At 39.2% G+C, this 15918-nt stretch overlaps 2 protein-coding genes and 1 long non-coding RNA gene across 4 annotated transcripts in view; 2 read left to right on the forward strand and 1 right to left on the reverse strand.

Annotated features, from left to right (window-relative positions):
• URB1 (URB1 ribosome biogenesis homolog) overlaps positions 1-7109 on the forward strand; it is a 47042-nt gene extending 39933 nt beyond the window's left edge. For both annotated transcript variants that reach the window (XM_081907967.1, XM_081907968.1), the window contains exons 34-39: positions 136-279; positions 1338-1447; positions 2647-2838; positions 4400-4641; positions 5763-6353; positions 6730-7109. In XM_081907967.1, the coding sequence (XP_081764093.1) occupies positions 136-279; positions 1338-1447; positions 2647-2838; positions 4400-4641; positions 5763-6353; positions 6730-6947 (1497 nt within the window). In that variant the 3' untranslated portion in view covers positions 6948-7109. The remainder of the gene's footprint in view (positions 1-135; positions 280-1337; positions 1448-2646; positions 2839-4399; positions 4642-5762; positions 6354-6729) is intronic.
• On the reverse strand, positions 43-9148 carry LOC309368214. The gene is made up of 4 exons (XR_014167641.1): positions 8483-9148; positions 7795-7894; positions 4349-4483; positions 43-82 (listed from the first exon to the last, which is right to left on the reverse strand). It is a non-coding gene; the product is annotated as an uncharacterized lncRNA (long non-coding RNA).
• A 624-nt stretch (positions 9149-9772) lies between these two features.
• Positions 9773-15825, forward strand: MIS18A (MIS18 kinetochore protein A). Its single transcript, XM_081908046.1, has 5 exons — positions 9773-10068; positions 10774-10840; positions 12799-12921; positions 14314-14407; positions 15048-15825. Exons 1-5 carry the CDS (start codon positions 9876-9878, stop codon positions 15126-15128), a joined length of 558 nt encoding a protein of 185 aa, XP_081764172.1. The 5' UTR covers positions 9773-9875; the 3' UTR covers positions 15129-15825.
• Positions 15826-15918: the final 93 nt, after the last annotated feature.

The following is a 15918-nucleotide window of genomic DNA, read 5'->3' on the forward strand; positions in this document are numbered from 1 at the left end:
GTTTTTGTGTCTCTTGTTTGCAGCATCATGTGGTTTTTTCCCCCTTCTTTCTTCATCTTTATCCGATCTGTTGGAGACATTCCTATAGAGTGGAAAAGTTACAATAGTAATTTATGCTCCCTCTTTATTTTCCAGCACAAAATGGAGCGTGAATGGATTCTTGCAATTATTGGGGAAGGACTCAAAGACAAACACTGCTATGAACTATATGATTATCAGAGAATTTTCCATGTCATTCTGTCTTTCTTCCATAGTCCACTGTGTGATGAATCCTCCCAGGTAAAATGCAACTGAAACACATACAGATACTCCTAAAAGCTTTTAACTTAAAGCAAAAAGAAAACATTGAAGACTTTTTTTCTAAGAACTAGTCATATATTAAAAGAAAAATATCCAGTTAAGTCTTTAATGTGTCAAGAATTTTAACATCTGTGGCTATCTTTAGATCTCAACATAGTCTGTAGTAATAACATTCTAAGGCTGCGATCCATGCTTGCTTACTTGAGAATAAGCTTGGAAACAATACTGACTTCTGAGTGAATGTGCATAGAATTACTCGTAATTTATGAAGATACAAGCAATCCTTGTTTTGTGCAGGGGTTACATTCCAGACTCCCACGCTTGTCTGTGAGACCTGCATAAAGCATTTCCTCCCTCGTTCCAACCTTTTAGTGATGTTTTCGGGTCACTTCTGGGTTTGGTGTGCATGCGTGATTGTGCATCAATCAGTCACTGCCTGTAGGTTAATTTATATCTCATTACTGTTTCTCTCCCCCACCTCACCCCAATATTTGCTAGTAAGGTTTTATAAAACTTAGTAATTATGTATGAATGGAAAGCTTGAGACAAAATTTGAAAATAACAAGCTATCTCCTAAGACCAAGGAGTGTGCTAAAAAGGCAGCGGGAAGTATTGTAAAATTTTTGAAAACACTAGAACCAAAAATATTGGGGTACTCTTTGTATATAACACACAGAAGCAAGATAAAGGTCACCAAGTACCCTTAGAATGTCTGTCTGCATTCTGGAGGAGTCATGGTACCATTTTGCATGCATTTTAAGGCGAGATATTGAAGACAATGTTCAGATGGATACTGTAGATTCTGCCCACACTCATGAGAAGATAATTTCCAGGGTGACGCCATCTTTGATGTATTCACTCCAAAAGACTGTTGGTCTCAAAGGTGCCACAGAACTCTTTTATTGTGTTTGCAGATAATTAGATCTAGTTGTTTTCCCCTTGTTTCATTCCCAAAGGCTTAAAATTGCAGCTGTGAAAGTTATTAGGGACATCTTATGTAACTAAATAATAATATTATTTTTTTTTTTGTCTTTCAGAATCAGATTCTGGAAATACTTCAAAATGCTGCATACATCACCAAAGCTGCCTATCAGCTAATAAGAGATCACAGCCTATTAACTTGGATAATATCTGTACTAGATAAAAGGTGCATAGAAGAGTATTCATGATTGATTGCTAAATAATTTCTTTCTTTCACCTTTTTAAATGTGCATATACGAGAGCAAGAAATTAGGATAAGCATTTTTTGCTCGTAGAGGTCATGGTATGCCACTAAGGCAGCTATCCTAAGAACATTTAGAAGGATGCCAGCTTCAATGAACAGACTTACTTTTGAGTAAATGTGCATACAGTTGCACAGTGAAACAGCTTAAGCCCTTTAAATACTTTTACTTAGAGATACTTTAAAAACTTTGATTCTGTTAAAATGTTAGCCTGTACATATAATTATCAACTTAGTTAAGGATTATTAACTATACTTTCCATGTATTCCGAAGCCATACTCCATGTGCCTGCAAAGACTTGAGTTCATTAACTGGAATTTAACAGAGTGTTCTATTGCTTCTTTGGAGAAAACATTTTATTAATACTCTGTCGTTCTTGTTTGTTGAAGAAAACTTGGCCTCTAAATATGTTTCTGAAATGTAATGTAACTGAATAATAGTCAGAAAACTGGCTGTGGCAATGTTTTATTTAAAAGCTGAATCTCCTGTTCTTGAAACTCGACTTAAATTCTCCAGGGATTAATAAAGAGGTTCTGAGGATTGTTATGCTGTTAGTGGGAAAACGACACTGGGTTATTCTTTCCATAGTTGCTGCTACTGTGGTTTGCTTTTAACAACTTCAGCACTCTTCAGCTTAGGTCCCATATTATTGGATCCTATTTTTGGCTTGCAGCGTTCATCTCTGAAAAACTGTTGAACTAAGTTTCTGTTTTCACACAGTTTCTCAGTGTACACACACACACACACACACACACACACACACTCTGTAGTGTTTGATGTGGGAAATGTGAATTTCCTAAATGCATGTTCAAAGTCTACTCAAGGTTTAAATCCTACAGTGACTCTTTCAAATAAATACATCAACAGGAACGTACACTCTGGATTCAGTGTTGGATTTTTCCCTTCCATTTTTTCCCCCTCAGGTGAAAGGCAGTATTAAAGGTAACATTTTGTGTACGCAGCTCATGGGACTAGTGGATAATGGTTGAGAAATATTATTTTTTAAATGCTATTTTGGTGCACTATTGTAATCTAGTTTTCTATAAAATAAACATGGTACACTTTTTATTTTAACTTTTTTTTTATTCATTCATTCATTCATTCATTCATTCATTCATTCTAGGTTTCTGGAATCCAAGATGCTAAGCAGTGTCATCTCTTTAGTCCATACACTTTGGGTAACCAATTTAGGAGATAAACAAAAGTCACTTGGAACACCTGATACGAAGGAGCTACTAGAAAATCAGAGATTCCTTCCTCTCCAGCTTGTCAGTGAATTTCTTCACATTTTATTAATGCTTCTTAAACACATTCGGTATGTATTTCCTTCTGTTTTCAAGAGTTCAGTCATACCTCGGGTTAAAGACACTTCGGGTTAAATCTTTTCAGGTTGTGTCCCGCGGCAACCCAGAAGTAACGGAATGGGTTTCTTCTGGGTTTCGCCGCTCACGCATGCACCGACACTCAGAATTCCGTCATGTGCAGATGCGGCAAATCGCGGCCCACACACACGGGTTGCGTTCTGCTCATGTTGCGAACGGGGCTCCGAAACGGATCCCGCTCGCATCCAGAGGTACCACTGTATAATGTAACTGGAATTAAATTTCATTGAACCTTGAGTTTTTGTAATATCTCAAAATTCACCTTTTATTTTTCATTGTAAATGGCAACAATCTTTTTTTTAAAAAAACAGCTTATCTGCAGAGATCTGAAATGCCTTGGTTGGTACTTGCTAATGTCTAAGTGGCCCACTCATCATTTCTGCTCAGTGGGAGCCTGTCTTCAATACATTGTGCTTTTATTTATTTTCCAGAATATCTTTCTCACCTTTCTATATTGTAATCAAGGCTGTGAATGGGGGCCATGGAGAAGCACTGCTGAAGTCTGCTTAGCATTCAGTAGTCTATGCCTTCTCAAAACTATTGCTTATGGTTTTTTTCGGCCACTGTAATTCTTCAGAGCCTTAGTTCTCAGTCAATTTTGGCAGTTCTTAACCTTTAGAGTCATTTTCACCCCTAACAAGATGTTATGCCTGATTTTGTCTCTTTTCACTGACCAGTTTTCCATTTGACCTAACCCTTATACTGTGTGATTTTTACTTGAGTTCACTACAATGCATTCACCAGTAAAACAAATTTAGCTTTTTATTTTTGTTTACTGTGTACCTGCATTTTCAGGAAAGACATACACTAAAAGCTATGTAAATCAAGCACTTGAGTAGCCCTGCCTGAAAAGTGTATTCATATTTGGAAGGAGGAAATAGATTCAAAACCTGTGAAAATGAATTGGCTATTTGAACCCAACTAGCACATGTATTGTTGTTTGGAAGTGTTATTCCTACTATGGCTTGGTTCATATGCGACATTAAAGCATCATTTAAAATAAGCTGTGGTTTAATGCCCATAAGTATGTTGCTCCTACTTCACTCTTGACTGTACGGTATGGGAGAGGAAACAAGCCAGAGTCTGGCTTGATGTGAACTGTGTACCCAGCCTTGAGGTTTGTTTCCTCCCAGGTTTGCACATCATGACAAGCCAGGCTCTGTCTTGTATCCTCCCCTGCAGGGCATCGTAACAGTGGAAGAGAAAAGAAGCGCTCATGTATACTAAACCATAGTTTATTTAAACTACAGTTTAATATTGCATGCAAGCCAGAGCAAATTATGCAACCTGATAACAAACGATAACTCAAATCAGTAGCCTTCATGTTTCACTGCTGTCTTTTTGCTGCAATCATATCTGCCTCAGACTCTTATTTTGTGTTAGACAAAAATTAAATAAACCGTCACTTGTTTCCAAACAAAAGCAAATTTTGAGTTTAGTTACCATTTGGGTTGAGCATTGTAACCTTTGTTTTCTCCATCTCCTGCCAAATAGGACCAACTTGGATTCTGCCATATTGATTCAGTTTTTCAGCACGTTGAGTTCTGTATTGGAATACCGCGTTGTGGTTTTTGAGGCCTTCAGACAAATGGGAAGATTCACTGTGAATGAGCATGTCCTTTCAAACAAAGATGTTCTGCTGCTCTTGCACAAGTGGAGCATAATTGGCAAAGACATGGAACTTCAAGATATTCTTCAGATATTTGCTCAACAGTACCAAATAAAAGAATTGCTTAGTAAGTTCTAAATATATCATGTGTTTTAAGTAAGGTCAGCTATTTTCTGCTGAATTCTGAAAGTACTGAACGCAACAGCCAGCTCATCATATTTCATCAAATGCATGGAAAAAGAGGAAGCCCTTAACCACACACTAAAAAGATATTATTGTTGGCCCCAGGCAGGCTTCCTCAGGAAGTTTGAAAAGGGAGTAGAAATCATTAAAATATATGTGTACTTCATTAATAACATCAGACATGATCCAAGAAAAAGGATTTCATATCTCTCCCCCCCCTCTAGTGGTAAACTTCATAGAACATCACCATATGCTCTTTATATAAAATGAAGCTCTGAGTATAAGTGACTTTCATCATGTCAGTTTGCCAGGATCTGCTTAGGACAGTCGAGGCCTTACCCAAACACTTTCCCCTTTCCTGAGCCTTTGTAGGGGTGGATAATTAAGGAGCAGAGACCTGTGTGGAAGCAGAAACCATTTTAGTTTGTGTGATCCCACACACAAAACACCACTGAGATGGGTAAATAAAAGAAAGAGTTCTCATTTTTGAGATAGTGGGAAATTGCTTTTGTTAATGTAGATTTAAAAGAGAGGGCTTATAATAATGTTTGTTTAGAGAAAATATTTTTGGCAGCATTCATGCAAAATCTATGGAGTGCTGATAATCTCAAGATAAATGTTCAGGTCTGGGCTTCCTGCAACTGAGCTATTTGTTTTGTTGGGATTTGGTTGAACTTTTAACCTGTTACTTTCCAACTTTAAAAGCATAATTCAGCAAGAGGTTCTATCTGTCCTTCTGTCTCGCTTTTAAATAAATACTGAATTGATTAATTTATTTATTACCATTCTCCCTTAGGTGTGAATATGTCTTCGCAGCAGTGCAGGAGAGGTTAAGACAGGTGCAAGATGATGGTTGTGCAGAGTCGTGAAAAAATCAGTTTACACCTTTTGAAACCTCTCCTGTACCAATGTGAAGACATCTGCTTGCTGCAACTTGGAGACATCCAAGTACCCACTGAGAAACATTTTTCACAATAAGACCAACAAATACTTTTCAGAAAGTTCAAATTTTCTCATTTTTCTTTAAATTATTGTAAGTATTTTGTTTGTTTTCTTCTACTACAGAAAACATTAAAGACAAAAACAAAGCACAAGCACCATTTCGAACATCATCCCGACTTATTCGGAAGAAGAATGAAATTGAACCAGAGCCAGAAACAGCATCTGAGCGGGGGGAGAAATATTTAGAGGAATGCAGATCTGTCCTGAGATCTGTGCTTTTCCACTGGGAACCTGTATTCCTGGATATGGCAGCAAAGCATTCAAAAGAGCACAATGGAGATGACAATCCTGGTCTTACGTGTAAGATTGCTTACTTAGTATTCAGATGGCTAGTGAAGTCTCTTCTCGACAGCAGCTTCAACGTGCAAAATGTACTTTTGACTTTCAAGTGGTTTGAAAAGAGTGCTTTGCAAAACAGCACTGTGGTAGATGAGATTCTTAAAGATTCAACTCTCAAAAGTGGTATATTTAAGCTTTACAGTACTGTCTACAATGCCTGTGAAGAGGCGGCCATGGAACTGAGTGATCTCTCCTTGCTTAATGGAATCATGCTGCACCTACTAGATTCCCAGAACCTGACCAAAAATGCTTTTCATGAGACTGTGGAAAGGTTCTGCCTCTCGGCAGTAACAGAGGAAGAAAGAACGAAGAAAGGTAATGTTATTTTCAGCAAGGAAGTTGAGGAGAAACTAAGCATATAATCTTTCTCCCCCATAAAACTTCTTGAAATTTTGCCTTTTGCTATAATATGGTAATTCCAGAAGATACTAAGAGATTAACTAGTAATGTAGAGTAGGATATTCTGGTGACATTAAAATTGATTGAGAAATTAAATAAGCCTGAGTATGGTAAGGGATATTCTAAGGAATAAAGTGGTGTTTAACATCAATAACCCATGTTCGCTTAATGAAGTATCAAATGTTCCATTTTAATTGGAAACTGCCATTTAAAATAAGCAGAGTAAATGATGTATATAGATCAGCTTTTAAGAAAAGATCTTGATTGTGACAATTATTTTCTTATTTCCTAGGGGCAAGCATATTCCTCACTTCTGTTTACATTGGAGATCTTTGGCTGGGAGCAAAGCAACCAGACACATTTATAACCCATGTTAAACTGATACATGGAACAGCAAATGGTAAACAAAAGAATGATGATCAAAGAACACGGGAACCTGAAGAAGCTATAGCTTCTCTCTGCAAAGACATTTACCCATTCTTAATTCATCACCCTGTCTTTCAATCTTAAATGTAAAGTGTGTGTCATGCTTTCAGATCTTGATGGGGGGGAGGCTGCCATAAAGAGAACTATTTTGGAACTCATAACTTATTTGTAATTATGTATCACGAAAGATACGGTGTACTTTTAAGCTGGATTTTGAATAAATATTTACTGCTATTTTTTTCAGAAGTTTTGAAAGCTGATTTTCAAGGCTTTTGATGTATTATGTTTTAAGATGCCTGCCTACTAAAACCAAAACACCTGACTCACAGTTAGAATGGTTGGTTGACTCAAAAACAAACTGAATAGGTGACAAGAAAAAAAAATTCAAGTCATCACCCTACATCGATTTTCTACATTCACTTTACTTCTTTAAAAGACTCATGCAGAATTAGGGCTTCATAGACACCAGGGCCAGTAGGAAGATATTTCTGGGAACCCTAACATGCAATTCCTATTTGGACCCCCTCAGAGAAATAGTGTGAGATGGGTTATAGCAGGCAAGACATGCACTCAATTCAGACAGTGATTTCTGGCTTGTATTACATCTGATCTGGGGAACTAAGATTTAATGTCAGCTAATAAGTCATCATGATTCTGGTTTGTTAGCCCCAGTTCCGATTCAGAAATAATACAAGCAGCAATGAAGTGACACAGTAGTAATCCAAACCAGGACATTGTGAGCCTAATGGAAGCAGGGAATGTATGATACAGTATTTTAGAATTTTAGAAGCAACGTAGCCCAGGTGTTCATTAATTAGATGCTTAAGGATATAAATCTAGGATGCTTGCTTTGCATCCAAGTCCTGTCTTTCATAAGGGCATACAACCTTACATTTCCTTTCATCTGCAGAACACAAAGCATTGTACTTACTTCACGGGTGTAGAACCAGTCCGAGATATATAGAACAAAATAAGGAAAAGAAATGCCACAAAAGAAGCAAGCCCAATCCAAAGGGCTATGACAATTGAATCTGTGGAAAGAAATACAGTATTTATAACACCTTACAAATCCTTAAGGCATTTATTATAGATTTATTATAGATTACTAAGCAATATTACGTCCACTCAAGGAAGGCTTCTTTCCCAAGGAATAGGGGCTGTAGTGCTTTAAGTGAGGACACCCTCCTGAAACTCCAAATACTAAAAAAATTAATAGCAAAACATTGCTTTCATTAGTATAACATTTGAAGTACATGACTTATATTCTGTTTTAATGTAACAGTAAGAGGGAAGCTGTCATTTACTACAATGTTCAAAACATATTAATGTATTCCAGCAGTTAAGTCATTTGAAAACAAAAATATACATTCCATCCAATTTTAATGTATACATACTTGGAAAAGAGTTTCAGTGAAGTAGGTGGACTGTCTTAGTAGTCAACCTGCACAAGACTGGTACTGAATTTGGTAGCCAACAAATTACTATGCAGTAGTCGGAAACCCCAATCTAAATAAGCAATTTACATGCAGAAAGTGTGTTTACAAAAACATTAAACTTTTCAAAGGATGTTTTCTTTTTTGTTGTTATTGCTTTAGTTGGTCACATAATGCAATACTTACATCTGTTAGCCTTCAGCTTTCTTGCATCAACTGGAAGTAGATCTAAATAATCCATGTAATATTCAAAATCGTAAGTAAAACTGGATGAATTTGTCTTGTTAGCCATCTCAGTACAACCTCCTAGCCAGCTCTAACCCCAACCAACAATTATGATGAGTTGTACTTAGGTGTTCCTATAAAGAGATTCTGTAGTTGTGCAGTTTCTCATTTGAGCAGACATCCTTGAGCAATGCCAAGATACCAGACCCAATCAGCAGAAATGAAGGTCAGTGTATGGCGATGGTCTCTGGTGCCAGAATGACAAATGTGAACATTCCTTGTGGAAAGAACAAAAAGGCATTAACTCTTATGTTTTCACTAATACAGAACTAAGTAATAAGAAAAGACACATAGTCAAGTTGGTAAAGAAAACCATGCCAGCAGGTGACAGGCTATCATCATCATCATTTTATTCATAACATGTTCTTCATTTAATATTTCGACCCCACAGCAGTGAAAATGGCAATATACAAAAATTAAGGACTAATTAAAAAGTCAAATAAATAAAACAAACAAAGCTAAATGCAGGGAGGACAACCAACACATTACCAAGATAAACAAACATGACACCCGGCCCACTAAAATAAAGCAAATTGTGTTAGCAACAGCTGACACCCCATTTTTCACCTACAGAGTGATCACTGCAGGAAATGAACAACTCCACCTTTCAGTCCTCTCCAATGCACCCCTCTTTCCCGCAACTGACCACGAAACGAACACGAATGTGGGAAATGGGTGGCACGTGGAGACTCCTCAAAGAAATCTTTCCCACCACACTGGAGTCAGTTGTTTTGCAGGCGCAATGATGCCACTGCTACGTGTGATGTGCTTCCTACTGCCACCTCGAGCAGGTTTTTGAGCAAAACCTGCACAGTGTGCATATTCTTGCTGTTATCATTAGCAGCTGCATCTCTCGAGGTTGGTTGGTGGTACTGAGAATCGTGTCTGTCGAAAAGATTGTAAGAATCACGCGACCCCCCCTTTTTAAAAAAATAATAATCTTCAGAATCTGTATTTTGGAGTTTTTATTCTTTCATAACTACTTCTCTCAGAAGTCACTACCATGCAACCTCGCAAAGACCCTTAGACCGCTCAAGGCGGCTGCTTCCCCCGCGTTGCTATGGTGAACTCCGCAACCTGCCCGACCGAGGTCCTTCCCTGGTGCTGAATCACCCAGCGCCACAGCGCATGCTCCCACCCGCTCTCGAGCGCCGCCGACTCCGCCCCTTCTCCTGGGAGAGGCCAAAGAGAAGGGCTCGGTTTGCGCGCTAGAGCGGCACCGCGTTGCATCTGTTATTTCCGGCGCTGGCGCGGAGGGGGGGGGGGGGCGCGGTGCGGGCGGCTTTGAAAGAGAATGGCGGCGCACCCGGGGGAAGACAGCTCTCTCCCGTTGACGGAGGCGTCCCCTGGCAGCCCGGGGCCCGGAGAGGAAGCGGGGTCTGAGGAGCTGCCCATGGTGTTCCTGTGCGCTGGCTGCAAGCGGCCCGTAGGAGACACGCTCGGCTGGGAGTTCAACGACGAGGACACCAACTGCATCTTGTTGAAGAGTGAGCGACGAGGCGCCCGCCCGCCCGCGCGGCTAATCACCTGGGAAACGCTCTGCGCCCGCCCGCACCGCGGCTTTCTCTCGCGCGCTTCCTTCCCTCGCGCGTGCAAATATTCGCGCGCTCGTCCTCCCCCCCCCCCCATAAACCAGCATTCAGTGGCTCCTCTCTTGGCTTTGTTCGCGCCCTTCTTTACGTAGGTCTTAGGACCCAAGTCTCCCTTCTTGAGGCGGTTTTAGGCTGCGCCATCACTTGAAATTATCTGGGTGACTTGAGAGGGAATTAAAGCAAAGGCATTGCAATAAAAGAAAGTGAATATGGTGAAGTTGCAGAAGGAACAGCAAAACACTTGAAAAGAGAGAACGGGGGAAAGATTCTGCAGTGCTAACGTTGCCATCCTATATTTGTGTGTGTCCAGTTATTTTCAGTGGGGTTTTCGCCCAGGTAAATGGGACTCAGTTCTAGTGCTAGTGACGTATATGCCACTTTTTAATTTCCAAAGTGTTTTGGAATATGCATTGATCTTACTCCTTGCCACCCAGTTGACCAAAGCATGTGGACATTATTGTGCCCCTTAGTTGGGACAGAGGTTTTTGTCAACCCACTTCAGTGTTTTCCCATTCTGTGTTGGTGATAAATAGCATAATTGGGCTGGGAGTACTTATGGGAGACTACTTTTCTACTGATCTTACATCTTTTGATTTTCAGATGTTACGCTCAATGTTTCAGTGGACAAGGAACAAAAACTTTCAAGCCGAGCAGGCGAATATGGCTGGTAAGCGGTGAAAATCCCAAAGTGAAACAGATGTGTCTCACAATAAAGCTTTATGCTAAAGAAGAAAGTCAAAAGAAAGGTTTGCCCTAAAAGTATCCATATGGGCTAATAGACAGTATGTTTGGACTCCTTTTTATTAGGAAGGGGAATAGGAAGCCACTTTAGAGCAGTTTTTTTTTTAAGCCATCTGTTTTAAGCCTGTTACTCATACTGAATCTTTGAGGAAGTGTGGGATGTATATCTTATTATGTTAGTGTTTTCAGGATTTTTTAGGAGACATTCCTTGGGAAGTGTGTGCATACATAATAAAAATACATAGGTTAATGATCTTCAGTGCTTGCTACTAAGTTGTCACTTCTTAAAATATTTACAAGTGTTCCAAGAAGAGTAATTTCCACACAGTTTTGAATCTGTTTGAACATTCAAGCTACAATGCTTGTGCTTATTGACTAAGACTAAAACTGGTTTAAGAATTTGGTTCACATCTGCTAACCATCACTCTGAATAGTTGTTTTGTTTTGTTTTTTGCGCACTTGCATGAATGCAGTACATGGGAATTTGCACCTTTTTGACCAAGTCCTTAAAAAAAGTCCTGGGAAAACCATTTTTTAAATATTGCTTTCAGTCAGATAAATATACACAACTTGCCTTTAACATTTATTCATAAATAAAGAATGTGTTGTCAACAGGCCTTTTCATTGAGTCATAATCAGTGCTACGGAAGGACTGATTCTTAAAATGTAATGCAGTGGTTGGAGTACCCAGCAAGGACTTGAATGTGGTGGAATCAGCTATTATCAAAAGCACCAAGGTCTGGGTGATCAGACCATGGCTGGGGACTCTGCTGGGTAGCACCCAAGAAGCATAAGAAGGTTCTAATAGTGGGTTCCCAACCCGCTTCAGGTTGATCCCTCTGACACCTTTGGCTGTCCTGTCTAACATGGATGCCTGGTCTTGTTTATCCCTCTTGAGACCATAAACAAGGGGCCCCTGTACAAACCAAGACAGTTCAGCTTCTGCCTTATCTGTTATCTCTCAAATAGGCCCCAAGCTGGCTGCCTCCAGGGTGCCTGGCATTGTATTACAAAGCATCACATAGTGTTACATTTTGCCTGACTGCCTTTTCCCAGACTTGCTTGGTTGTTGTGTCTTCTTTATCCTGAAGTGGCCTTCACATGCACAGCTGCTTCTGACACCTGTGGTAATCTCTTGGCCTTCCTTGTAAAGGAAAGTCACCCACTCACAGTTACACTCCAGGCTGTCTTTGCTTTATGATCTAATTAAGTTGAAGAGCAAAGGAGAGAACCAGAAAAAAGGTTGCAATGGTATTAGGTTTTTCAAACCAGATTAATACAACAAAGTATATAAAATAATTCTGTCTGATTGCAATAACTATTTCAGAATAAATTCATATCTTGACTGCATTGCCACAAAATCCCTACTTGGCTGTGAATACCAGTTGGTGATTTTGGAGCCAGGCATTAAGACACAGACCAACCTAGAGGAGTGTTGTGAATCGTAGAATTGTAGAGTTGGAAAGGGACCCTGAGGGTCATCTAGTCCAACCCCCTGCAATGTAGGAATCTCAACTAAAGCATCCATGACAGATAGCCATCCAACTTCTGCTTTAAAACTTCCAATGAAGGAGAGTCTGCAACCTCCTGAGGGAGACCGTTCCACTGTTGGAACAGCTCTTACTGTCAGAAAGTTCTTCCTGATGTTTAGTGACAATAACTAGGAGTGGGCAGGAAAGCCAGGTATGCTGCTAGAAGCTCCTCAGAAGGAGGACAGGATAAATCCTTTTTATTTAAAATATATGTAAAAAACAACTTTCCACTAATTGTTTTATGCCATTTGTTTAATTTGTACTGGAAGTGGTACATTGCTGTGTTACGAATTACAACATGAACATGTTAAAATGATGTTACATATTTTCTAAGTGATGCTTTGCTTTACAGCATGCTTGAAACCTTGTTTTGCACTGGGTGCAACATGACCCTTGGAAGCATTTACAGATGCACTCCGAGACATCTGGATTATAAACGAGATTTATTTTGCTTAAATGTTGATGCTCTTGAAAGGTAAGCAAAGCAATAATTCTGTTTGCCTTTCTTCTGATGACAATTGATTATTTAAATACTCTTAAAACTGGACAACTTCCTCAATACTCCAGGTTATTTCTGATGTGCGTAAAGTTTTTTGCGGGGAGGGGAGGAACAGTAGCGCAAATATTTTTCTGTTCCTCCATGGAAGGAAAAAATGAATCAAAACTGGCCTTCGTTTTTGTTTGCATTCAGCTAAGTAACAATGAGGAAAACATCAATTTCTTCCTCTCTTTCCTCACTACCACCCCTCCAATCCTTGTAAGTTTAACCATTATTCTGTGCAATAAATACCCGTCATTTCCAGAGATGAGACTTCATTGACAATTGCTTGCAAGTAGCATTTTCTAACACAGAGATAATAGTGTGCATTGTGTTCTCTGAAACATATCCAATTACCATACTTTCCTTAGCAACCATTGAAAAATTATCCTTGAACGCGTGCTTGGGTAACTACAAATAGAGGATTGTGATCTAACTGTGATAGAGGATTGTGAACTCATCTCTTCCTTCAGATGTATTTTGAAAACTTTTTCATTTATGCTTGTCTTCACAACATGCATTTTCTTTTTAAATCCATCAGGATTTATTGATTTCTTTGTTACTATTTTTGGTATGTTGTGTTCCGTAATCAGGAACCAGAGAGCAAAGGCTCTGAAGCCAATCTCAGGGCCTGTACAGGGCCATAGAGTTGCATAAGGTTGAGAAAGATGTCATTTCATTCTTCATCCCCCTCCTGAAACCTGCCCCTCATACATTCTGTAAGACGTCTGTTCTGAACTGGCTTGACCTTGAGGCTGAAGAGGAACATTCCTGTTAGGGATTGGGGATGCACCAGAACATGTTGCTGCAGATCATCACTTGTCATACATCTCTCTGGAATTTCATCATCTGCCTTAGGTACATAGCTCTGCATTCCTAGGTGGACCTTCACCAAGGTAACCTGGCAGGCTCTACTTATAATGCAGGCTCTCATTACTTAAAACAAAATAGTGGTAAGGGGCCAACCAGCCTATAAATAATGTGTGCATTTCAATTACAGTGGTACGTTGGGTTACATACGCTTCAGGTTACATACTCTTCAGGTTACAGAAATAGTACCTCGGGTTAAGAACTTTGCTTCAGGATGAGAACAGAAATTGTGCAGCAGCAGCAGGAGGCCCCCATTAGCTAAAGTGGTGCTTCAGGTTAAGAACAGTTTCAGGTTAAGAATGGACCTCTGGAACGAATTAAGTACGTAACCAGAGGTACCACTGTACTGAGTATTACAGTTATGACCGCTGTCACTGGTAAATGATTCTTCAGTTAATAAATGCTCACACATTTATTGATTGTGATTGTGATGTTACTTATAACTGTACAATGTCCAAGTTATACCCTAGGGTCCTCGGAACAAAAAGCTGAAATTGATGAAGAGCCTCTAACGCTTGAAAGTCGAGCTAGTTTAGAAGAGTCATTAGGAAGGGTAAGATGGTTATTTTATGTTTTATGTTTTACTTTTTTCAGATGTGAAAGATGGTGTGATGATGGTTCCTTCTTAAAATCCCTCTTCTTAAGAAATACAGTAATCATGTCAGAAGAACTTGTTAAGGGAAACGGGGGAGAAAAGACACATGAGATTCTTTCTGTACTATATGAGAAAATAATGGCTGTTTGCAACTGGGGATGCAGATGTGTTGAAATATGCATGCAGCTGCTGAGTTCTCCATGTAGTTCTGTCTGGAGATCAATGTGCAAATGCAGCCCCAAACGGACAGAGCATGCTGTCATCCTCTGATCATGCCAGTCAACCAGAAGGTTGGTGGTTCAAGTCCACCCAGGGATGGCTGTGGGCAGGATTCCTGCATTGCAAAGGGTTGGACTAGATGACTCTTGCAGCCCGTTCCAGCTCTACGATTCTATGATCTCTACCATATGGGGGAGGGTGACATCCATTCCTGTCTTCTGTGATCCTACTCATGACATATTGAGGAGGCAGGATGAGCGTCAGGTATACTGGCTTGTAATTCACTTGTGGGTCCATGAATTTGGGACACAACTTATAATTAACATCTAATGTAAACTAAAATGTTTCTCACCCCATCCCCCGTCCCTTTACTTAACAGGCAGAAACTATTTTGAAGGCATTGGAGCAACGATTATCTGTAGTTGAATCAAGTTTTGCATCTCTTCACAACATTGGCTGAATAATTATTATTGATATTACTAATAATATTGACACTTGAGTTTGAAGTATGTTGAATCACTGCTGGAGTTGTCTGGTTAAAAACAAGTGTTTCCCAGTGTCTAGAGGTTGAAAATGCAGACACCTGAGGAAGGAGAATACTTCTGGAAAGCCAGACATCCTTTGGAAATTCTGGTCATGAATGTTGTTGTTTTTTAAAAAAAATCATCTTTTTTATTCTCATCTTTTCTAAATCACTGAAATGCAGATATTGTTCTCAATATTCTCTTGTACTTTTTTGGTTTTATATTTTGATTGATATTTCTTTTATGATTTTTCACATTGCTTTTGGAACAAGTGTGGCTAACCTGCTTTTTCTGAAGAAGAATGGCAGCAGTAGTGTGTTAGCTGCCTAATAGATCGATGGAATAACACTTTCATTTATAGTAGCAGCTGTTTAGTCTTCTATTAGTTGTGGGTACTGAAATAATGAGCAGTGTTGGCTGAGCCTACATCTGTGGAACTTGTTAGCTTGCTTAAATGATTTAAGTGTTAATGTTTATATTCCTGTCTTTATTATTTTCAAGAATAAGGTTTAAATTTCACAGAAGATGCTATCAGTGGCTTGATGAGAATTTCAAAAGTTAAAAAGGAGCAAGTGATACTTTGACTGTATTGTCTTTTTTGTAAATAAAATAAAATAATATGATAGAACTCTGCTTCAGTTTTATAACTGTATTGTGTACAAGTTATTTAGAGAGATTTGATTCCTAGTACTGTGACACTTGAATAAATGTAAATACTTAGTGCTG

The sequence above is a fragment of the Podarcis melisellensis genome, assembly GCF_964234715.1.
Source record: "Podarcis melisellensis genome assembly, chromosome: 4".
Taxonomy (NCBI): Eukaryota; Metazoa; Chordata; class Lepidosauria; order Squamata; family Lacertidae; genus Podarcis; species Podarcis melisellensis.

Coding starts and splice junctions, on each gene's coding strand:
- MIS18A (XM_081908046.1), top strand. CDS start 9,876: ATGGCGGCGCACCCGGGGGAAGACAGCTCTCTCCCGTTGACGGAGGCG. Junction 10,841..12,798: donor CGAGCAGGCGAATATGGCTG/GTAAGCGGTGAA, acceptor TTTGCTTTACAG/CATGCTTGAAACCTTGTTTT. Junction 12,922..14,313: donor AATGTTGATGCTCTTGAAAG/GTAAGCAAAGCA, acceptor ACAATGTCCAAG/TTATACCCTAGGGTCCTCGG.